At 33.4% G+C, this 25,857-nt stretch overlaps 1 protein-coding gene across 3 annotated transcripts in view; it reads left to right on the top strand.

Annotated features, from left to right (window-relative positions):
- LOC119835278 (protein outspread) overlaps positions 1-25,857 on the top strand; it is a 218,607-nt gene that overhangs the window by 73,615 nt on the left and 119,135 nt on the right. For all 3 annotated transcript variants that reach the window (XM_038360006.1, XM_038360004.1, XM_038360005.1), the window contains exon 2: positions 15,504-15,584. In XM_038360006.1, the coding sequence (XP_038215934.1) occupies positions 15,504-15,584 (81 nt within the window). The remainder of the gene's footprint in view (positions 1-15,503; positions 15,585-25,857) is intronic.

The raw sequence follows: 25,857 nt of genomic DNA, 5'->3' as shown, positions 1-25,857 counted from the left end.
CATAATACATAAGAATCGGGTTAGTGTGAATAAAGTATGAAAATACTTTCCGATAGACTGTCGCTATAGAAAGTCAGTTATGAACACCACATTATTACCAAACGAAGCTATTGTAAAGAAAACTAATTACAAATTCAGACCATGTCAAATATGACACAGAACGCGTACTTCAGTAGGCCGATACATTCCGATGTGTGATTTCATAGTCGAATGCCTATTTAGGCGCGCGGCGAAATTCAGTGAAGCGTACCACAGACTATCCCTTGAGCTCTCAATATTCATAACGGCCCGCCATTGTTTCCCGCCTTTACTTCTGTCACGTACCTATGGCGCCATATTGAAAGGGACGTGCCACTAGTGGCACAGATTAAAAGAACTCCGAAATGTGTTCCAGCAAAGGGCTCTCGGGTGCAGCGTTCTCTTGAAAGGGGTCTCAATAAATTGGCCGTTTTCTTGACCCAAAGAAAATTATGAATGTGTTTAAGAAGCACCGTTACGCATTAAAATAAGGTCTACTAGTGTGGTTTCTATGTGCTTTACATTTTAAATTGCATTGGTTATTGTTGAAAATCAATGTTTTACCTACGTGCGTAAAATACAACTTGTATACATGTAGCAGTATATACCTACTTCAGAATACTATAATATTATTTTGAAATAGTCGAGTTCTTAGTCACTATTAGCCATCGTAGCGTCTATATGTATTAGCATTCTTAATTTTAGAAAATTTCTTATGTATATCAGGACAAATCATTGAAAATCTTCCGTTGTCTTTATAGATGTATGTGATAATGCTCTAGTTCATAACCAGTAAAACGCATCTTGCGTATATTGTTTTATACGAAACTTTTTCACTTACTTCATTATCTATTCACTTAGATATATTAAAGTAAGTTTAATCATTATAAATTGAACTTGACTTGATTCTAATATATTAAATTCCCGTGTCACAATGTTCATACTCCTCCGAAAAGCTGGACCGATTCTTATGAAATTTGTGTGCATCTGAGGTCTGAGAATCGGCAAACATCCGTGTTTCATACCCCTAAATGATAAGAGTAACTCAAGCCTTTGCCCGGTCAGCTAGTAAAAGATAATAAACCTAAAATACGAGCAGCCAAGCAATAAAGGCGCAAGCGCATTTGGCGCGTGTTTACAGAGCGCCGCCATAAAATGTGTGATCCAAAAACCTGACCTAAATGGGGACTCTATTTATGGACTCAGCGATTCATCGTTGACTCATTTAACACATTGATGATCGCATTCTGATCGGTGACTCCGTGACTAGGATTCGGTGTCAGTAGGAATTGTCTTTGTTATATTGGTTTAATGTTAATTGGTAAAAGACGGTATAACTGCTGGTAGGATCAAACCTTTTGATACATATTATTAAGGGGGAACGATTCTAAATAAATAAGTTTCTAAATAATTGTATAAGAAATTTTGCTTTACTGTTTTGGATTGAGTATCCTGCTAGTCAAGGTTTGAGATTAATCTACACTAATATTATAAAGAGGAAACTTTCGTATTTTCGTATGTATGTATGTATGTGTGGGCGAAGCTGGGGCGAACAGCTAGCAAAGAATAAAGAGCATGATACGAAAAAAACAATCGAGTAACAGTTGGCTTTTAAGTAGGCAAAAAAACTGACAATTTAACTTTTTTCCCCTTTTTGAATCGAAACCCTGCGGACATTATAAAAAAAACGTTTTTATAATTAAATCTCATTTACATTTCTTATAATTTTGAAGATTGATACTTTAAAATGTTTATCTAATTATAACGTTACAGTGTATAGTTTAATGGACTTAGGGCAGACTTCAGCTGGTATTTACTCCTGGTAATTTCGTCGTCAGACTTCACCAAGACGTGCCTGAGGCGCTTCTGATGGTCGACAATGGATTGTGGTTAAAGGCCTAATGGCAAATAGATTAGAAGCCGTATTTTATAGGGTTAGGAAGTTTCTGGAATAAAGAAGGACGATTTAACAGATTTTATATGAGTTAGTAAAAAGTATTTGATATCAGACATGATGATTTGATAAGATAAATAACTTTTCTAAATTTATCAAGTGTAACTTTAATAAAAAGTTATATAAATATTAATTATTTCAGCAACACTTAATTTTAAAATCTAATTATATGTTTGATTAAGAAATAGAAAGCTTTTATCTATTGTAACAAATTGATCAATCGCAAATTAGTCACAATCTTTATTTATAGAATGTTAATTTATTAAAATTAGCCGCTGTTACGTAAAAGCGTAAGTTATTGTGAGAACTCGATCAGGTTTATTCAGACGTTGAAGGTTATCGCATATTGGCTTTATTGACGAGATTCACCATAAATAATTCAATTACGTTGCGTAACGTTGGCTCTTCTATAAGGGAAAGTTGTTAACTTCGCTAATATATTGCTATTTACATAATGTATCGCTTGGTGTTTGGATTTCTATGTTCGTTGCGTAAGTGAGACGGGTTCTTTGGTGCTTTGGGATGAGTATTAGCATGTTGAATCCCTAATAGAAAGAAAGACAGAAAGAAAGAAATGAAAAAGAAAGAAAATACGTTTATTATGTGTTATACACGAAGATAAATATTACAATAATATGTCCTAATGGACATGTAGACATTTAAGACTTGAATTTGTTCCCCAGTTGTGGCAAAACGTTGAGTGATTGGTCCCGAGTTAAGCCCCATATCGTCAATTACGAATCAGGTGACGAATAATCGTTTAACGATTTAAATTACCACTATTTAATAACAAAGTTTATAGCTTTTGGGTGATAAGGTATAATTGAGGCAATTTTAATTGCCATAATTAGACCACGATGGATTGTTCGATACAATTTTACTTCATCACATAATGTATATCGGTCTACAGTATATTTGTAATCGTGTCCTTAAACTGTTTTTTCCCTTTTTTTGTATAGAAATATTTTATTAATGTTATAAAAACAACGAAATAAGTGCAAATTCAAATCAGTACTTAAATTGAACTAAGAAGTAATAAAAAATGTACGTCTGTAGCTTGGATGGAGCTATATCCATTTATCTTGAATATATACCCATATTTTTTATTACCTATGATTATTTTTAAATTATTTAATTAATTATTCGTGCTGCCGTTACGATAACGCTCATTGTAAATGTTTAAAACATCCTGTTAGTAATGTGAGTAAATCGAGTTTAATTCCGCTATAAAGAAATAATTTCTAAATAAATGATACTCGAATGAAACGATAAAATCTCCTTGTTTATACTTTATTTAACACGTCATAAGAATACAGGTATTATAAATATAAAACTATTTATTATATTTAATGATAAATATAGAATATAGCATAATGACAATAATACCAGAGAACAATAAAATAAAAGCGATAAAACATTATCAATATGAACAGGTGTAAAGTACCCTCATTAAATATTTATAGCCGATGGCACGTACCATTCTGACGAACCCTTTTTGTGACACAGTAATTTATAATAGGACGGCAATTTATAGCAAATGTACGTAGGTATGTGACGAAACGCAATAGGGTTGCTAGCACTTATTGCCTGTTTAAGTAATCTAGATTAATCCATTTTTAAATCAATACAATTTTATAATTAAATGTTAAACATTTGACAGGCGTACAATCGACATTATAATATGATTTGGTTATTTCTGGAAAACAGTATTTTTTTTCAACCGTACTAACTTACGTTATCCATACTTAATTTCGCAGGTATTAAATTTGACAACCCTATCGCGAACAATTTGCGCGGCAAAAAACTTGCGCATACGCAGGCCGCATTGCGCGCTCACGAGATGGCGCCCATTAAAATTCCCGCCCGCTCCACTGTCTATTTAGAGCAGAGTGGTAACGACCCCTGACCAATTTTAATTTAACGATAACAAGAAAATTCACTATATAAACATTGTTTAATATAAATATTTCGGAACAAGGTCACGTAAATAAATATATATGTTTAAATAGATACTGTAATGATTTTTAATTTGATTATTAAAAAAATTGTTGTACTAAGCTAATTAAGTAGTGTGTCTAAATGAAATTTATGTGAAGGAATTTAACAACATTACTATTTGTTCATTATTACAAACAATAATAATACAGTACCTTATAAATAATATAAAAATATTAATGTTTAATTACAACATAGCTTCGAAAAGAGATTCAATGAAACATATATAACTCACACAATCATATCAAGATTTGCAGATAAGATTAAAGCTTTTAAATGAATTTCGGCGAGCGCACTAAAATTATAATTTTGTTGTGGTTTTCAACGTCATTTACTGATGATATCTTGCGCATGCGCCATGAAACATAACCCAAGCTGTTTTTTCTAAATACCAGAAACAAAATTCGAGATTCGAGAATCTTGAGTTATGTTATATTAGAGGGTCACGATTCTAAGTTTGAACCGGGACATTTCGGATCAATACAACAATAATTTAGTAATTAAATAGGTAGCAATAGCCCTTGGGGAAGAAACCTCAATGATTATACATGTGTGTGAGCACAAAACCTAACTATTACCACACCATCAAATAAACGCCTCAATTGTTGACTTCAATGTCCATCAAGCGGGGAATAATGCTAATGTAATCTGTATTTAATATCTATCTCTATTCCTTATTTCATCCAGGTCCGCTTGGCTACTTTGGCGTAACATAGTTAACATCTTACTACCTACTCATGTTATAAATGCGAAAGTTAGTAAGGAAGTGTGTGCTTGTTATTCTTTCACGCAAAAAACTACTGAACCGATTGCAATGAAATTTGGTACGTAGACAGCTGGACAACTCGAATAACATATAGGCAACTTTTTATGCCGATGTTCCTACGGAATACGGACTTACGCGGGTGAAAACACGGGGCGCAGCTAGTCTACTATTATAAACTTTAAGAGTTGATAATACCACCTAGTTCTATGGTACTTTTCTATTGTAGTCTAAACTAGGGGTTTCAAACTGCACAAGGATTTCCTGCCAGATATTCAAAGGAGAGTTCACGAGTCAATCCCGCGTTACATTCCGATCCCATTCTGTCGTACCGCTCCAGTGTGAGAACAGGACCCTATGATTATAATGTAATCATCGACGGTAATGCCGTCCGTCCGTCACACCTACTACAGCGCAACTATGTATCCCACGCTTTACATTTCGTTTGTTATGTCATGTTTATTTGCGCTGGTAACAATTTATTCATTATATCACTTAATTCTGATTTAATCTGTACCTTTGTTTAGTTTGAGTGTTGCATGGCCAAGATTTCCTTTGGTGTTGTAATCTAAAAAAAAATGTAAATTATTTTTATTGACTCAAATTAAGACTTTAGTTATATAAATAATGGATGTTGCAGCATTATTAAGGTGAATGAATTTTTGAAATTGATGCCGTAGTTTTTGTGTGAAAATATTACAAACATACAAATCTTTCCTCTTTGTAATATTAGTATTGATATCGCTGGTTTCTTAAACTAGCTAAGCACCCTGTGTCAGGAACCAGAGATAAAAACTTACGACGGACTAGTTGTAGCTCGCGGCTTTATTCGTTTGTCTGGTTAGAAAGTAGCCTTTGTGCTATTTCAGACTTTATCTACATCGTGTCAAACTTCCAGGCTCGTTTATCTATTTACCTGATTTATTAACAAGCATCTATAATTTCTGATAAACAATTTATATAACTTTGTGGTTTATAAAATTTTACACTAAAAATATCACTACGTAGTATAAAGCAAAGTCGCTTCCGGCGTTTGTATGTATGCTTAGATCTTTAATACTACACAACGTACATTGATGGGGATTTGTGTAATAGATAGTGATTCAAGAGGAAGGTTTATATGTATAATAACATCTACTAATCCACTTCGAATTAACTTATTTTTTTAATTCCTTAATTTACGCATGCGGAGCGGACCAGCGAGTAAGGTAGTGAGTTATTATAATAATAAATAAGAGTTGGATTGAACAAAACATCATTTGTTTTTACTTTCTTTGCCTTTATCGCATTCAAATTCGTCCCGATGTTTTTCTTTCAACACCTCGTTGTATTTAAATTATCATCATCGTCTTAGTTATTTATTTTTTGTGTATCAAAAATAAAGGTCTTGAAAGCATGTGACGTGTGTGTTGTTCTTTTATAATTTTATTTTCATTTTTAATAAATTTATAAGTGAATCTGTGAGACTCGACTCGTTTAATAATAAATTGCGTTATCGTAAGTAGGAATTTTAATAAATACTTAATTAAAATTAATCTTAACTCGACTCTCTGAATCCGACTCGAAGGTCCCCGGAAGCAAGTACAAACCTACTAATAATGGTACTAACCATCCGATACGTAATGTCATAACAAATCAAGCACGACGTAACGAAACCCAATCCTACGGAGCGACGTGTGATCGCACGTCAATGTTAACAGGTTGACAGAAGCAACAAAAGAAAACAATTGTTATTAACATTATTCAAACCTCAACTCTATAGCCATTAGTTAGGGTCGATTCTTAATCGATGCGAGCAATAATTTCTATTGACATAGAAAGTGAGTGAAGTGATTCCTAACAATTGTGTGTGGAAAGTCAAGTGGGTGTTGGCGAATGGAAAACGTCAGTGAAAACTTTGTAATTGTTTGATGTCGGCTTCCTTTATAATACCCGAGGTCAGGTAATACAATTAAATTAATGTTCTATGAAGTTAATTCTGGTCTGTGTTGTACTTATGTTGACATTGTAAATTATCATTGAAACTCTCATGTAGGTACATATTGACTTCAATAAATAGAAAAAAAAGTTGCTGAAACACACATAAAATGCACACAATTGTTCTGTTACGAATGTTAAATAAATTATGGTTTTCTTTTCAGTTAATTATTGTGTTAACGTTATTCTTCAATTAATCCGATTATAAATACGTAATAATAAATCTATAAATACGTTTCAAAATATTACAAGTTCAATGTTTACTTGGTAATAACACGTCTATAACACATGGCTTAGTATAAAATTTAAATAATCGTATAGTAAGACGTTAATATAGACCTTGATAATCAAAGATATCATTGTTAAGACCCGCTGTATCAATAATTAAACTGTCATTCAATCGGCCTCCACGTAATTATCGTAAACAGGCTAATTATTAGCCGATCTAATTCAGTTAGAAGGTGAACATGAATGCAAGCCTTACGGAATGTAGTCGTTCAGAGACAATTGATATGGAAACTAGATTATGCCACCTGTCAACGGTATGTACGTTAAACGAAACGGTTTCAAGGTGACATGTCAAAATATTGTACCTAAATTCTTCTCGAATGTCACAGCGGGAATAAATTAAGGCGTTTCATTCATAGTGCCACTATTTACATTTCAGTTGTAATCGATTTAAACCTGACCTTTCTTTTGTTGAATTTGGTAGTGTAATTATTTTTTCAGTTAACACAATCAAATGTAATACGTTACTGACAAGGTTACGGTTGTATGAAAATTCAATTATGTGGTAAGAGTAAAACACGAAACCATTACAATGGTCGATTATAATTCTGTTTAGAAGTGGACATACACGTTCTTATCTGTCATCGATGGTCTGTTCAACAAATATTTCAAGTGTTTCAAAATTTAGACGGATGTAGGTATGGTTCGATTTGCGAAATGTAACCTTTTTTGTTTAATTTCTGCCAAATATAAATACGATTAATTCAAAAATGTATGTTCTGGTATCAGGCCAAAATGGCTTATCTAGTTTAAACTTATCGAGAGATATTCACCTCTAAAACAACAAGGGAATTTAACGTCTTTGGAATCTATACGTCAATAATATGGCATTCACACGCAGATACAATGAAAAAATCGCCTGGTATAAGTCCAACGTCCTCACCACTGTGCCACCATAGCGATAACGTGAAATGCGCAGAATCCAACCCACAGGCGGAATCCTAGACTACTTCTCTTTGTAAATGGCTTCACCCAAAATCTTAGACTAACATGAGCCTTAAAAACTGTGTCTATTTATTATCATACCTACCTAGCCTATACTATATCACAATACGTTAACCACCAACCCACGCATACAGTAAGACATCAAACAAACTACCAGCTCCAACTTACAACCCACAAAAATACCTCACACCGATCTGTAACCGACATATCTCTCGCGGGAAGGCCCCACCATGATCCACTTACCGTGAAATGAAGTAATGAACTGTCAAAACGTGATGCAGACAGCTCAATTGGCGAGCACTAAACGGTCCATCGTTAGGTCTGCTTGCAACAATATGTTGATCTGTGATCTGATAACCTTAGCTTAATGTTTGCACTTTCGTTCGCGCCGGAATAAGAATTGTTTTATTTTTCTTGACTAGTTTGGTGAAGTGTTTCTTGAATGAACTGAATTATTTAAATGGATGCAATGAATGAGCTGCAACATAACGTATTCCAGATCGCATTGATTTTTAAACAATTTCTTTGTTATATATGTAGCAATTGATTTTTATTATTTTGGAAAAAAAAATAATGGAGACTATTCATAAGGAGTTCCTTTAAAACCACGTCCGGTATTACTTGGGAGGGACGTTTAAGACAAAACTCCTTTACTTTACTTTTAGATTATTTACGAGCATGTAGATGTAGATGCCTTTCATATCCTGGCAATACAAGAATTCTCTGTTAGTGTCCACCAAAGAAAAGAGACGCTCTCTCAGCCTTAACCACTCCACCAGGGCGGTTAATTAGAAGCTTTAATTTTCAATAAAAAACGATTTTAAATGTTGCAATGAAATTCGTGGAAGTGAATGAATAATCTTACCTAATTTACATAAAACAGATTCCATTACAGAGACTTGCAAATTAAATGTCAAATAAAGCACATGGTAAAAGTCGATTACATTTTCAGTTTCTCTCTTTTCCACTTTTTACTTGGTCTTATTTTGGGATTGGTACATCGATCGAGAAACGAGTTTAACAGCCATTTAAATTTCAGAGCATATTATTATTGTTAAGCGTATTAAACTTCTAATCACAACATCAACCTTAACTATATCTAAAGCAATTTCCTAAACACTTAGTTAAATGAAATGGTGGCAATTATAGGGTTTCCGTGCAAATCTTGATAATTGTTGCAACAAGTGACCAATTATCGACCGTATTCTTTAAAAAATTGAGTCCACAATACGTCAGCGATTGCGTTTGGAAAGTGAAATGGGAACGCACCTGACGTTTCTTTCTTTACGTCGCGGTGTTCTTTTGATTCAGTGAGAGTGGTCTAGATGCGATAATTGTGCCGGTAGCAAATCCGTGACGAGGTCGTAACGACCCCGCGTCGATACCGAACCGATCGGAACTATTGGAATTCGGAATCATTGGGCCATTGAACAATGCACGACTGAACTGTCGGTTTTTGGGTTTTTAATCTGTTTCAATGAATCGATATTTGAATTTCGAATTTCGATGCAGCGTTGAAGGAATTTTGTATCTGTAGTTATTTGACAGTGATGTTTTTTATAATTTTGATTAGAATTTAACATTTCGTTTTTTTTATTTTTTCCCATATAGACTTGAGAAAACCAGTAATGAATTTCGCTTATTAAACAATCGTCGAAGCGAGTGAACACCGTGTTGTGAGATAACATCGAGACTTTTTCGTCTTACTAGAGCGAATAATCGATCACAATACGAATCATGAATAAAATTCATTAGCCGGAGTCGTGATACAACTGATATTTACGCTATTGTGTACTTCTTCATTGAACTTGACATCGCTTTGTTATTTTTCGCGATGTGAAAGTGACATTGTTGACTTTTCTATTATAGTCTGCGAGTTTTTATCGATTTTTTAATGTGATCGTGATTTCAATTGTTATTCAAAAGTAAACATTAAAAGAGGTATTGATTATTTGCCTTTTGTATTTAGTTTGTTAGTCTTAATAAGTTTTACTAAAATAAACAATTAAGAATAATTCAATTGGAGACGCTCTAGTTTCTACTAGTGCTCGGAAATTTAGGATATGCGCAAGCGTTTAATTTATAGGCAAATATATTATTACTCGTATTTTTTACGTTTCTACATACCTTATAGATTTAGTTGATAGGTGATTGGAAATTAATCAGATTGCACTCGTCCATATTTCATGATCACCTTGCTTATATGTTTTACTGTAGCTCAGAAATGTGTTATAGATCTATCACTCTCACCATAATATTTTCTTGTGTTTGATTTTACGCGAGTATCATACATTTAGAAATTAAGGACTTTTTAACAGATTTTTATTTTATTTATTATATTATTAACCCGACGTTTCGAACACTTTACAGCATGGTCACGGGGAGACATGACATGAGCTCGGGTTAATAATGTTATGAATAAATCGCGTTAAAATCCGTTAAAAAGTCTTCAATTTCTAAATGCTATCACCATCAAGTAATTTCCACATTAATACCGTGTCTAAGTTTTCAAAGAGCGATATCAAGTAACCCCTTTAAGGAGCATTTCTCTGACTTTCACAAATCCTCGCATGTTAGCCAAATGATTAATCTAACAGACTCGTGCGCAGACGTCGAGGCGCCCGCTATCGCTAGGCTTTCCATATTAATTCCAGATTTAATGTGACGTGTGTATAGGCTAAAAGGTTAAGGGTAGGAGACGAGGAGGAGGTGAGGTTGAGATAGTGTTTGATAGTCTATGTCAGTCAAGGTGGAGCTTTCCAATGATGAAAACATTTTTAAAATGGGTCTTTGTGCTTTTTATGTGAAAGCACAACAAAATTAATGCAAATGATATGATGAAATATAGATTGATATAAGTTTAGATTATAATCTACTGGGCACGATCTAATCTCTCTTTCTTCCTCATCTCTTTTGCTAACTTGGTTAGTCGTTATAGCTTAATTAGCTTTTGTCCGCGGCTTCGCAAGCGTTAATTTCGTTGTAGTTTAATACATTTTATTACATGTATAAATTTCCATTGAATTACTTTATCTATTAAGCATACAGGCAGGCGGAGATGGCGACTTTGTACACTATGTATGATATAACCATTCATTAAGAACATTAACACTAATTATTTAGTGTACCAGTTATTACGGCTTATCCCATATAACACTAACGTGTGGTGCACTCAGCCGTCGCATGCCGTTGAAAGTGCAAGTCGCCCAGTTCCCACGACCCTCTTCAATCGATATTTAATCGTACAGTTTACACTTTCGCGAAAACGACACTCTCATGTGAACGAGTCAATTCTGTTTGCTCGTGGTTTCTATACTTAACGATATTAGTATTAAATGATTATGTGGATAGCAATTGAATAAAGCAGTGGTGGCCGAGTGGTGATCTCTTATAGTCTATAAGTCGGGGGTTTGAAAACACGCGAGCGTAAAGGTAATAAATCGATTTGTCAATTTATCTGGCCATGTGGATAACATCGCCACTGCTCGAAACGGCGAAGGAAAATTGTATTTTTAGATACATATTTATTTATTTATTTATTTAACACTTTATTGTACTGGTATACAAATAAACATAAAAACTTAAAACTAGACCAGCACAGAAGGCGACCTTATCACTAAAAAGTGATCTCTTCCAGGCAACCCACTATATGTTTTTTCAAAGTGCTTTTTTGTGCTTTATTGTGGAAGTCGAGCATGCTTCCGCACGAATTGGGCCAGTTCGCACCGGGGAAGTACCACACCACCACAGAAAACCGGCGTGAAATAATGAATTCCTATTTTGTTTCGTACAGTGAATAGGGGAGCCGGAGGCCTATTTCCTTCTCGCTCTTCCCACTCCATTCCTTCTTTCCAGTCATCAATCCTTTCCTTTCCCTTATTCCCACCATTGCCCGCTATCACATAAAAAACGGCACGTGGTAAAGTTAGTAAAAGCTTTAATAATGAAAATGGCTGGTCTTTGGACAGAGCATACTGAACATTAATAAACAAGCTGCGCGTTGCTTTATGTGTGTTCATTAAGTATCCTTGAGCTAAGACTACACTTCCATATGTAACACGATTCTTGCATTTGTTTCAGTAATTCGGAGTTTATTTGTAACAAATATAAAATCGAACATAAATAAAAAGATTTCTCATAATAAGTTGGTACAACTTATTTAAATAATAAATCTTAATTAAATTATAAAATTAGTTACCTTCTTATGGTAATAGTTGAAGGTTAGCAAGCTGTAAAACAAGTGTAGTTACCATTAGGTCCCATGCCCCATGTCCCACTATCACAGATTATCCAACGATTTAATGGCCCCCATTAATTTCAATTGGGACAATAAAAAAGCGCTATAAATCCAAAAGGAATAATTGATGAAGTGATACGTCATTTTAATACAGCTTTATATGGACTCTGTGGGTATAAATTATGTCAATGCAAGTTAGATGCTGTGGGTTAATTGAAGGAAAATAGCGATTATATATATAGTTGAATTTAAAGCTTGGATTTTATGGTTAAATAATTTCGTTTGATCTTCGCATGGCGTCATTTTTTTAAATATACTTCAACCATGTTTACCAACAGCCAATTGTACACAGATAGTACAAGACAAGATGTAGGTACGTGCAATCTTTCAGAACGAAGTGAATTCAACACATTTTAAGACATTAATTGTAATGAGTAGAAAGAGTTTTTTATAAACAATCATAAGAAAATTGAAGACTCGCAAATTAAAAATGCTTTCTGTAAATATACCAATTATCTTTTAAAAAAAATTGCTTAAACATCGCTACAGCTTGTAACTCAATCCGTAAACAAATAAATAACCGAACCGCACCGATCCCGGGGCGGTTTTACGCCTGTCCGCGTCGAATTTACGATTGTTGAGGAAATAATTCTTAGACTTAACTCCTAAGCTCCCGTACTCTATGCTGAGACGCCAGTGGATTTTTGTATTCGAAATTTGAAATGTTTATGAGGTATCTGTAAGTTAATGAAGAAGGGTCGGTTTTGGACCTCAGCAACGGTTATTTTATTACGTGGTACAAGCTAAAGTCTGAAGCGATGTGTTGCTGTAATGATATCATTTTGGTGCATACCTTCTGATAAATTGTAGCAATATTTAATACATTTTATGGTCAATATTTGAAATCAAAAGTTTTCTTTCGGTATTTATAGTAAATTACAGTGCATTTCTCTATCAAATGCTTTTTTATTTCTTTAACACTAAAGTACGAATTTATATTAAAATGTGTGAATTTAAAATCTCCTGAATATTCCCTATTTAATTAATGCATTCACAGAAACTGTATCGTGTTACGTACGCAATCTGTATCCATCCAAATAATACCGAGTTGTATAACTCAACCCGTATTTTTAACGTTTTGTTCGCTTTTTATAGCTAAAATTAAGATGATTAGCGTGTTAGCAAGAAGGTATAAAGTTTAATGTTGTTAATCTTTCGCTTTACGACCAATTTCGTGGCGGTGTCCAAAGGTCTCTGCTTAGATACAAGTTTTTCGGTATCTGTACCCTTTTCGTTTGGTGCTTTGGGAAAAATGCGGTTTTTGATTTCACGTTTTGTTCTTTTAGATTCTTGATTATCGTTGAAATTGTTTATTTTGCTTGGTTTATCCTTTGGAGTTGATCTTTTGTGTTCTAAGCGAATGTCATTCAAATATTTCGAATATTGTTCGAAGGTTTAGACTAGCTATTTTAAAATTTCATAAGCTTGGAACAGGTAATAGAATTTTTTTATTTTTTTTTTGTGTCATGTCATAGCGGGCAGCTGAGCTGGTGGTTCGCCTGATGGTAAGCGATCACCACCGCCCATAAACATTCGCAAAGGTAGTACTTCTGTGAATGCGCTGCCCGCTTTTATGGGGTAAGGGAAAGGAAAGGATTAACGACTGGAAAGAAGGAATGGACTAGGACGGGTGAGGAAAAGGAAACGGGCCTCCGGCTCCCCCACTCACCGTACGAAACACAGTGGCATGCCACTATTTCACGCCGGTAGAATAAGTCTGAAATACTATAACATTATTTTTTTTAAACATTTGTACATTTAGCTGGACTGGAAAAGTTAATAAAATGAACACGCTGAAAGCGGGATTGGTCTCAAATTTAAATTAAGAAGTATGTTATAATAATACGGATATTTGACTCCAATGTGAACTTTGTATTAGAGATCTCTCCTCACACTTCTCACGCTAAGCCCTCCTGCGCCCATCCAACTGAATTCCACAGGCCAGGTCAAAGCACCTAATCTATATACTCCGACCGTTGACCCTCATTACACAATGACACGCGTGTCGACGTCCTGTCGGTCTGTCGCAAAAAACTCAACGTATACAGTTAGCAGTGATGTGTACCAGAAGCGAATCGTTGATGGCGGTGGTGAAATAGTCACTCTTAGGCCCAAATGGACTTCGATTAGAGTGCATTATATCCGGGATTAAACAAGAGTAACGTTTGGAATTTGTTTATGTGATATTTATATAATAACATCTTATAGAATATAGATTTACATGAATAGTTGTGTTGTTTAGTTTTTGTTGTTTAACCTAAGATTCCGATTCAATTTCAATAGTTTCAAATTTAGAAATGATGTAACTTAAATTCTTCAATGTATGCGTCTAAACAAAGAGGAGGGAATGTATGTATTACCATCTTTTCCTTTTAATGTTATATTGAATTTGAAATGACTAAACTCGACCAATTGATTTATTTGATAATACTTAGGTCTACAAACGTTTTTCGTTTTTAAAACGCAACTACCTCATTCATTACATTATCCTGATATTTTCATATTACGTCATCAACGAACTTGGCCAGCCGCAATAATGCCTAAATGTTTATTCTCTTTTTATATTGAATATGCACACGATACCCAATCTTTTTTTACCCATAAAAAGTTAGATTTATGTACCCGATAATATAATCAAAGAGCAATAACTTACAATAACATAAAAAACGACGATGCGATACGTAATCGTCGGTTTATAATTAATAACCATATTTGATTACGAGAATGCGAGCCCGTGTGTAATCGATTGTTTAACGCGCCGCAAGAAAGGTCAAATCTTTTGACATTGTTGGCTGGTTTATTTCGTGATGTCAAAATATAAAGGTGGACGCCTAATTATGGTGTGAAAATATTATTAATATGTATAAAAAATTAGGTTTATCTGGGAATTATGGGATATTCTTTTAGTGGGGTGTTTTCTTAGGGCGTCTAATGCAGTTATGCTAAAAGTTATATTAAAAGTGTTCATTATTTAATTGAATTATATCTATTATATTGTAATTTCTATCGTTAACGTTTTTCATCTTTTAAATTATTTCCCTGGAGGGAAAAAGAACTGTGATTTTTTTTATTATATGTGGTACAAAACGTACTTACTTATAAGACCTTTAAACGACTGATTTCTCAATATAAAAACATTGTTTTTTTTTTCATATGTCTAAGTATTCATATGTATTATTTATTATTATCTATATTCTTGACGAAGGCTAGAGCCTACTCAAATAATGGATTGTTCCATATTTCAACATTTCTTTATTTTGTTGCAGGCGAGTCGGAAGATATCAAAATGTGGATACCTGTTCGTGGCTCCGGGGTGGGACTTCTCCAATCCGCTCTACAGGACAAAGGTTAGTTGAATCATCAATATCTATTTACCTATATATACAATATACATTCTTATTCAAAATCCTTGCCCTACTGCTCTGTGGAGTGCTACAGCTGCGTGGATTCAAGGGGTCATCTGAATATTGGCAAACTCAATCAGTTTGTATGGATATTTTTGTTAACATATTTTTATTCGGTATGGTCTGTAGAAAACGGTTTGTGAGGTCTATTTGTGAGGTTAGTAGTTTACATATTATAGATAACATTCGCAATATTCAGAATTTCATTGCTTAATTTAGATATAAAATAGATATCAAATATGATATTGAAACTTGGAATCCAACCATCAATAATTGAAACTTAGAATCCAACCTTATAGATATTTTTAGTTTTACTCGCATTCAATAGTATCTTTCAATATTAAAAACACAATAATAGAACAAATTCGATTGCTAAAACGGGACCTAGATCGGCCGAGTGGTAAGGAGTCGCCGCGTATGGTAAAATCCCTTTTCATGATCAAATATTTATTTTCTTTTTAATTTTTAAAAATCTTATACGCTTGAAAGACCAAAATATTTTATCAACCATAATAAACAAGGTGTGGTTTAGTTCCCAAAACTGAATGAAATGATATTTTGTTAGTCGTTCTGCGAAATCGAATACTTCAATATAACAAAAATAATACGAGGCGGAATTAAAAGCGATTCGTAGTAGATACCTCTTGGAATATATCACATGCAAGTTTTTGGTTTGGACCTTTGTGTTAGTAGGGTTGCCGCTTGGAAACAAATATGGTATTTTTTTCCATACTTGTAATATTATTTTTAGAAAAAAAATTGAGTTGGTATTTTATACATTTTTTTGTTTATTTTTATTTAAAGCGTAGTTATTTTTTGAATTCCAAACTTATAATGGAAATATGTATTTAACAATATTGATTATAGTTTTAATTCTGTTATAAACATACGAATTCCATTGGTAACCTCGGTTTTTTGAAGTCGATTGAAACAAGGAAGTTCACTTCACTTTAGATGTATATTCTGCCACAATATTATATGCAGATCTCATTGCATATTTGAACCATGTCAACGATAATATAATTTAGCATTAATATAAAAAAAATCGATAAATATAAATCGGTTTCGAGGATAAGATTGATACGCTATCGTAAATGCGTCAATTTGATAAATAATTAAAGAGATTCGTAAAAAAGTAATTAAGATTAAATTTGGTTCTGTTTGAAATTTTATTAACTATTTAAATTGAAACTGTTGCTATAATTGAATTTTGTTGCATGAATAAAATGTTCAATAAATTTAACATTTTTATATCATTTATTTATATAAGTGTGAAAAGCAATTCTAACTAATTTGTTCTTTAAATTGTTAATGTTGTAATCACATGGTATATAAATAATAATGAAGTTTTTTATGAGTGTTCGCTGTCTTAATAAATACAATACGCATGGTAAACGTATGTTTATAAAAAAGAATACGATTCTTTTGTTATCCATTGTACACTTGATCGATCGGTTACAAGAAGTGATTATTTATCTAACTCGATAAATTTAGATTCCTTTGGAAAAGGTTAAATAAAAATAAATTAAATAAGAATAAAAGAATGCAATTCTTTGTTCATCTTATTTGGCTGTAGATCACATTGGAGATTATCAATGTTGTTTCGTTTATGCGTTAATATTGAATAATTAAAGATAAAGTTTTGTCGTTTGCTCAAACAAAAGCAAGTGAAGCTTAATCCATACTGCCTCACAGTCCTTACATTTTTATGGTAGACTATGACAGAGAGAGAGAGAGAGAGATTTGACAATGTCTCTTATAGACTTGGGCTAGGTATATCTATGTAATAGACACGCCCACACTTTAACTTTAGCTGTTTTAATTTTGAAAATCAACTAGGATACAACAATATTTTCCTTGATATAAAATGAAAAAGCAATACCGTTTCTCCATCAGAATATTCAAAATCAAATAATTATTAAGGATTAAAATTTTAATAGGAATCGCTTTTAAAAACTAGCTGCGCCCCGCGGTTTCATTGCAATCGGTTCAGTAATTTTTGCGTTTATGGAGCAATCTTTGAAAAATTTCATGTGAAACAAAACAATTGTTACTTTTGTGATCGATATTGAACATGATTTACAATTCATAAACCATTTATGCGACGCAGTTCCAATACAACCATTTACAGAATTTATAATATTTTTAACCTTTCATGAATAATAACACAATCCAGTCTTAACCTGCACTAAAACCACACAAAAGCTTATAGTCAATTGGCTTGGAAACAGAATATAAGTCGCAGATAAAAAGGACTTTTGTCAATATACCATTTATTTACGATCGAACTTGTATGCATTCAAAGTTTACCATCTGCGAACGAATTATGGTTATTATGCAAACCGTGTAAAAATTGTACTCCGAGAGCTTGCAGATGAATGGGCTGTGTTATCGATAAATCTGCATGCTGATCTTGGATTTATTGTTAACTAGCTTGCCGCCCACGGCTTTGTTCGCGTGCAAGTTACCAGTTTTACTATAATATATAATTTCTATCCTCTATTTCGCTCTTTTCAATTTCTACATATGTAATAGAATGTTGCCTGTTTTTCGAAGCGGTTTATTTTTATTAATGCTTATATATTCCTTATCAAATATTAGCACAGAAAAATTCCACATAAAATAAAATTCTACAACCCACCGCCGCCAGACGATTAACATTTAATAAACTAAATTCTGAAGATATGATTTAATTTGATTATAAAACAATTAGGTTGATAAAATAGACTACACGGGCACTTTCTTTAATTAAACACTTGCAACATTTGTATTGTTATACATATTTTGCCAGCGTTTTCTGAACGTTAACGCCGTTTGAATTCTATGTTATAGTCGTAAATAAAATACATCGATACGAAATTTAACGACCACCTCTTGTACTACCTCTGGGTCGTGTGATCACGAGCAGGCCGGCGGGGGGTCGCGCGGCGCCAAAAAGTGTCAAAAAAAAACTCAGGCGCGAATTTAAGTTGGACGAATATTATTAATCACAACAATTGAAAGAGACGTTATCAATTCGCTTGTCGGGTCCGTAGGGACGTGTTGCTTTGGGTACTGATAAATTCGTACCGTTAATTATTGGTTGCTTTGGGAATGTTTTTTACTAGCGTTTTTTTTACATATTGAACTGATTTCTCGTTCTTTTATATTCGTTGATAGCGCAGCGGTTGATCATCTCGCCTGATGGTAGGCTGAGTGTGGTCTAAAGTGAAGCGCGTTTTCTTTGGAGGTACCAGTTCACTCTTCTCCAGAAGACCTCCAAATTGTACTTGTTAGGGATCACAGATTAGGCAAGTATATTCCCTATTGAGGAATTTTGCCAATGTTGTTTTAAACAGATCGGAGTTCTATAATAAATGCAGTTATTGATACAGTGAGTTGTTGAAGCCATTATTAATATAGTACATTTCATAAAATATAAACAAATATTAACAAATAAGAATGCAAGTACTTATATCTTATCGACGTTAACAAGTGATGATTGTAAAACAATTTAATCTATAGCGCATCTTTTAAAAACATCAACACACACTAACTTATAGCAATGTAACCTCGACCATCATAAAGAAATGGTCCCATTCGATTTTTGGCGCAAATAACAGTGCAACCCAATAACCCCCAAGAATGGTGGGTGGTGCCACGTCCGTCACGACTGTATACCACTTCAATACCACTATAATACGATCGTATAACAGTGACATTCTTTCCTTGATTATCTCTAACATATCACACGATTTTATTCTACATATTATCTCAGTGGGCTCGCACCACAATGTTCCGTTGTGTGTTAAAATGTAGGCATTGTGATGGAGTCTACTTATTTATGGTAAACGATCATTTAATTTGTCTGTATATAAATCAAGCATAGGCAAATTTTTACTCACGTTATGGAAAAATACGCAATGCTATTTTGTCTACGTTATATCTATTTGATTTGTTGTATTTTATCCCAAATAGCAGAATAAATATTTAAAATAAAGAGTGTTAAGAATTGATGAAACTGTTCGAAGTTAGATAGTTGAACTAAAATTAATTTGCATATTAATACGAATTTTCTCGTGCTTTCTATATAATGACCACTTCATTGGTACAGTGGTTAACGCGTGAGCGTAAAGTCGTAGAGTCCTGGGATAGATTGCCGGTGGGGACGCACAACAAAACATGTCTCGGTCTGGTAGGATACAGAAGACTGTCACCTACTTGTCCATAAGAACAAACGATCAGTGAACAGATGTATGTCGCATGTCCCATACCCACTACCCTACATGGGACTTCACTTGTTCTATGTTTTGCAAAGCATTGTCTATGAAAAAACTGCAAACCATAAATCTACACTAATATTTCAGTAAATCGGGTCAAATTTGGACGGATTGTATTATTGTCTGTTTAATTTAACCTTACGTATTCATAATCAGCCCGATCGAAGTATTGTCTTGTGTATTATTACAATTTAGAACTTGTTGGGTAGATAAATATCGAGTAAAATGTTAAAGCCAAAGGCCCTTGATATACGAAACACACAGCTTTATTTTTAATTAGATTTGCGCCCGCGGTTTTGCGCGCCTAGTAAAAGTAAGGGGTTGTCTGACCCGGAGCTTGCCTCGCATAGTTCCCGTTCTCGTGTGATTTTGCCCGGAAGACCCAAACGTTCTCTGTGCCAAATTTCATCCAAATTGGTTAAGCCTTTCTTTAGTTAAAATTAGTGTAACTAACAGGACTTTGAAGTGACATGGATGTTTCATATCCGTCATAGTAATGACTGTCTATTATTTATCATTATTGTAATAAGATCTATAATTTGTAACTACATTCTTGCAAATAAATTTAATTTGAATTTGAATTTGAATTTGAATAAAAATGTGATCTAAAGAAATCCTTTCATGTGCTTAAAACTTAACAAATAAGAGAACAATACAACTACGTATACTATCTATTAGTTTAAATAGTATGTATGTTTATCTTTAAATACCCTATGCTTTTATGAATTCTCTAAGAATTAATAGAAGTACGATCTGAGTCATTTTCAAAGAAACATATTTTGAAAATACTAGGAATTTATATCGTAAGTACCTATAAATAAGAGTGATTCAATCCAAATATATAGGTTACTAATTGAATTAAAATATTTTTCTTCTTCTTATATTAAGGTAGGTTAACCTTAATGTTAATTGAAAACATACAAAGATTATATTTTACTTTATGAAGTCACCAAATTGCATAAGTCCCGAATTTCGCGTGAAAGAGTAACAACATCCATCCTTAGAAAAAGTTCATGGTTTTAATAGTTGTAAAATATGATTTTTATATAAATAGATTTTTTAAGATAACAATCGCTCCGTGTGTACCCAGCCTAAGGGCTAAGTTCGCACAATCGATTTATCGAATAAGACTCTGAACTTCGTGATTTACCAGCCTCCGTTCATTATCCTTTAACTCATTCTTTGTTATAACTTCCAATTCTCCTAAAATACCAGCTGATCACGCTAATCGGACCAATTTTCATTTTGCCTTAATTTATTGACATTTCAAATTTTCCCGTTCAAATATGGAACATGGTAGATGTTTCATTACGATTATAGTAATGAAATCTCGTCATTAAATCGTTCTGTTACGACGTGAAAGACAGACAAATAAACACACATTTATAATATGGGATAGTAAAGATTTCTTATAAGTAACTCTATGAATCTTTAGATTCTAGATATAGCTTTTAGTTCTATTCTAAGTCTCAGTGGCGTTTGATGGTGGTTAACATAAATGTCTATTTATTATTATTATTTTATTTTATTTCTATAGACACCAACATTCAGGGAGATACTGGGTTCTTCGACATGTAATTTTTTGTATTAATTCAAACATTTTCATTTAAAAACTATTTATTTTATTTATTTATATACCAATTTAATCACACCAAATTAAAAATGTTGCAAGTATACAAAATAGAGGTTTATGTAGTACATAACACAATTTTCCAAAAGATGTATATTACATCGGTATTATTATAATTATACTAGCTGTGCCCCGCGGTTTCACCCGCGTAAGTCCGTATCCCGTAGGAATATCGGAATAAAAAGTTGCCTATATGTTATTCCAGTTATCCAGCTGTCTACGTACCAAATTTCATTGCAATTGGTTCAGTAGTTTTTACGTGAAAGAGTAACAAACATCCATACATCCATACAAACATTCGCATTTATAATATTAATAGGATTGATTGTCCCTATAGTTTTCGCTCTAACTAAGCTTTATGAAACTAACGAGGCATGATGCAACTGGCTGGCCAAGTTGTGGTTTTGATATTTTACAAATAATCAGTAAGACGCATTCATTATAAACGTTGCGAAATTGTATTGCCAATTTATTAACATTATTTCGTCGGTTGCATTACTATAGATTATGAAATATCGTAATAGATGATAAAATAATAATATAAATGTATATTTCTTAGCTAAAAAATAGTACATGAAGTCTGAGTTTGGGTGAACATTTAAGTTTGGAATTTTTAGGATACCATCCATTCCATAGGACCCGAAAGGTCTTGTCTGTCTGACTGTCCGTCCGTCTGTCATCAGGCTGTTTCTTTTGTATATTGATAGTTAAGCAGTTGCAGTTTTCAGAAATGATGTTTTTCCGATTCATCGCCAACGGGTTTAATATCTACCAAAGTCGTTTATTTATGCTAAATAATATTTTATATCACAAAAAGTTAAACCTCATGTTGAGTTTGTCTCGTCTTATTTCAGGATTCAGTTAGCGGTCGAGTTGCGAAAGTGAAATCATTCATGTTTATAAAATTAGTATGGGAATATAGCTAGTAAAACCGAAACGAATGTACTATCATATATCTATGAAAGGCCATTTAAGTATGAATGGGAAAATTTCTAAACTTCTGATTGATCTTCATCCATTACACTGATGAATGTCGCAAAACGTTTTAGCATTAGACTCGTTATTAAAGCTAGAAATCGATAGCCGATACAATTTCCAGTGATTGTGGTGTTCCAGCTAAATTGCTATGATTGGTCGATCGTTAGCTTTCCCTGTAATATTATACCTAATGTGGAAGGGCGATAAAGAGATGGAGATAATTCGAGTTATTAGTTTTGACTTAGTTTAATACGGGATAATGGTTGTGTGTGTGCATGGTTATTCTAATATGGGCATTCTTTGACTACGAGAATATTTTTAACTATCTGCGCCGCGGTTTCACCCGCGTAAGTCTGTACCCTTAGGAATATCGGGATAAAAATTTGACTATGTGATATTCCAGTTGTCCAGCTATCTACGTACCAAATTTAATTGCAATCGGTTTAGTAGCATTTGCGTGAAAGAATAACAAACATAAATACACATACACATTCATCCTCACAAACTTTCGCATTGATAATATTAGTAGGATTTAGATACATGAGATATATTATAATTGAATGTAATTTCAAATGAATTTGCTGTTTGATTCCTACGATATTCTTATCGCTAAAAGACACTACAATAATAAAGAAAAAAGAGGTTACCGTCTCAATAACAGATACAAAACCTTTGGTTGGGTAATCTATTCAAAGGTATCTTTAATTTCATATATAAAACGGTGGACAAAGCTATCTATGAGCACACAGCCCAAACAAAATACGGGATGAAAGTATATAGCATTATTTTATGTTTTGACTAACCTCCAGGCAAAAGATACTTTCGACAACTACATCAAATATCCAGTCCCTTAGACGCATCGTAGATTCTCGGTCCAATATCTAGGCAATAGGTAATATAAGATAAATGCTTACATCACCGCATGGTGCATTATTTTCGCATCATCATTAAAACCTCGTCAGGCTGACCCAGGTTACCTGAGGATGAACTGGTTCTATTCATTGTGTACACTGGTCTGAGTAAACAAGTCGTAATAAGTGTAATAGAAATAGTTTGTATTTACGTGAAACTAGTTTTAGTATATGCTATATATGAGAAATTCTGAAAGAATAGAAAACATTTTGATCACGAGGCAGGATTCGAACCTGCGTTTCTTGTCTAACCGTAGCAAGTTTTCTATTCTTTCAAAATTTCTCATTTATAAAGCATTTCAATGTTATAAAACTAAATATAAATTTATATGCTATATTTGTTTCTTTTTTATGTGAAAAAGACTAACTGCTTTTTTTTAGGGTTATTGCGTTCCGAAGGGGTCGCGGACGAATTTTAATCAACTCCCGTGGCCCCTTCACTTAAGTGGCTCGACGGAACACAGTGGGGTTTTGGTCGGTAGGAATCCGACATAACCCACGGCTTTATCTCCGGAGGCCGTGGGTATCTATGCAAGATTTCCCCACTTAAAAAAAAAAAAGGGTTATTGCGTTAATCAGCTAATAAGCTTCGAACTTTATTTAGTTTCTTATAAACATAGATTTACCTTTTTTATTTTCATTAAAGGGCCTTTTATATGCAAACAGCTCTACAAGTCACAATTAATGGAAAATCACGCAAATTATGTTTCTCTTTTTGACCACTAGGGACACGAATTAAAGATTTCTTACTGATCAATTATAAGCTTTATAAAATTAGCGTTGAAGTTGTCTAAACTGAATTTAAGATTTTTTTTATCTATGAGAGGTTAACATAGATTAAAAAAAATGACAAATGGCGGGTGCAAGGCCGTTAAACCTAATTCTGTATACAGGAATACGACACACGTAGCGTGACGGCTTATCGGGGTGGAACGCCTTTCTAGCTCGCCGCCTCACTTTCTAGTGGCGTGGATGCTGCGACGGTTGTACCCTGGTTATGATTTACAAGTAAATTAGATTATGTTGATGAATGTTTTCGTGTATAACATATAATAAAAATATTCAGACTTTATACAAAACCTTTTTTTAAACCAAATCGCTTTTTTTTTCGTTAACAAGGCATTTAATGTGGAGACTAATGAAATTTGGTCTATATTTTTAATTAAATTGCCGAATATGCTGTACCGGTTGAAAAATATGTAAGTAAAAAGGTAACTAAGGTTTCAATATTCGGTCTAAATAAGTCTAAATACGTAAGTTTACAGTATTTATATAAATATCAAATAATTAAGTTAACTTCATTTAGTGTGAATACCCAGTTTAAATTAATATTAAATAGTTCTTTTAGTTGTTGTAATTAGTGACACTGTTATTTCTTTTTTATCGATATTTTTGATTTTAGAAACATTTTTGGAATCTTCTCTCAGTAAAAAAAAACGATTTCTTTTTAGTCATTTTTTAACAGTTGTCTATAAGCATGTTACATCTATAACTTAATTATAAAGTGATTAATCTGAACTATTCCCTGCACCATTAATTTCGACACGTGTTTTCGACGTGTATGCTAGAAAAAGCACACAGATTAACGGTACAGATATTCGGGTCAAGAGAAATAAATTGCTTATCTATTGGGACCTCTGAATCGTAAATTTGTTATTCGACTCTCATTGGTCGAATTTGTATTCATACGATATATGTTTACGTTTCCCATTGTTAAGATGCGTTTAGTTCAAATTTGGTGTAACGTTTAGGCAAACACACTAAAAAAACAACATTCCAAAGGCATGGACTTGGTCGATACAATTATAGTTTCTAGATTTATACGTATTATATAAATACTAACTTTAGCTCGCGGCTTCCGGCATGTTTCATCGGTAAAAACTAGCCAACAGCTCTTGCCTCCTAACTATCTTCACTACTAGATACAAAAATCATAGCATCGAATCATTATAACATGCTATTGGGAATTTGCGTCTCTTGGTATGTTGCTTTTGTTAAAAAGTAACTTCTAAGGTAATCGTATTGACTTCTTAAATTCAAAGATAGCGAGATAGATAAATTAACGAATAAAGATCGACGTTTGCTGCACCAATTAAACCTAAATCGATTTAGAAATTAAAGACTTTTAAACGGATTTTAAACGCGATTTATTCATTATATTATCAACCCGACGTTTCAAACGCTTTACAGCGAGCGTGGTCACGGGGAGACTGAAATTTCAGGTCATACAAAAATTGTTGTTTGTGAACTACCTCCATCTATATCTCCGCAGTTGGAGTATTTTAAAAGTCTTAAATTTCTAAATGTATAATACTCGCGTAAATTCAAACACAAGAATCTACTATCTAAATCGATGTTAACTGGTAAGTAAGAAGAAATGAGAGTAATATCTTTAATATATAAAACGCAAAGGTACTGACTGAGTAATCTGTCATCGC

Source organism: Zerene cesonia, chromosome 20, assembly GCF_012273895.1.
Source record: "Zerene cesonia ecotype Mississippi chromosome 20, Zerene_cesonia_1.1, whole genome shotgun sequence".
Taxonomy (NCBI): domain Eukaryota; kingdom Metazoa; phylum Arthropoda; class Insecta; order Lepidoptera; family Pieridae; genus Zerene; species Zerene cesonia.
The sequence above is the reverse complement of the archived record's forward strand: the minus strand, read 5'-3'. Positions and strand labels throughout refer to the sequence as shown.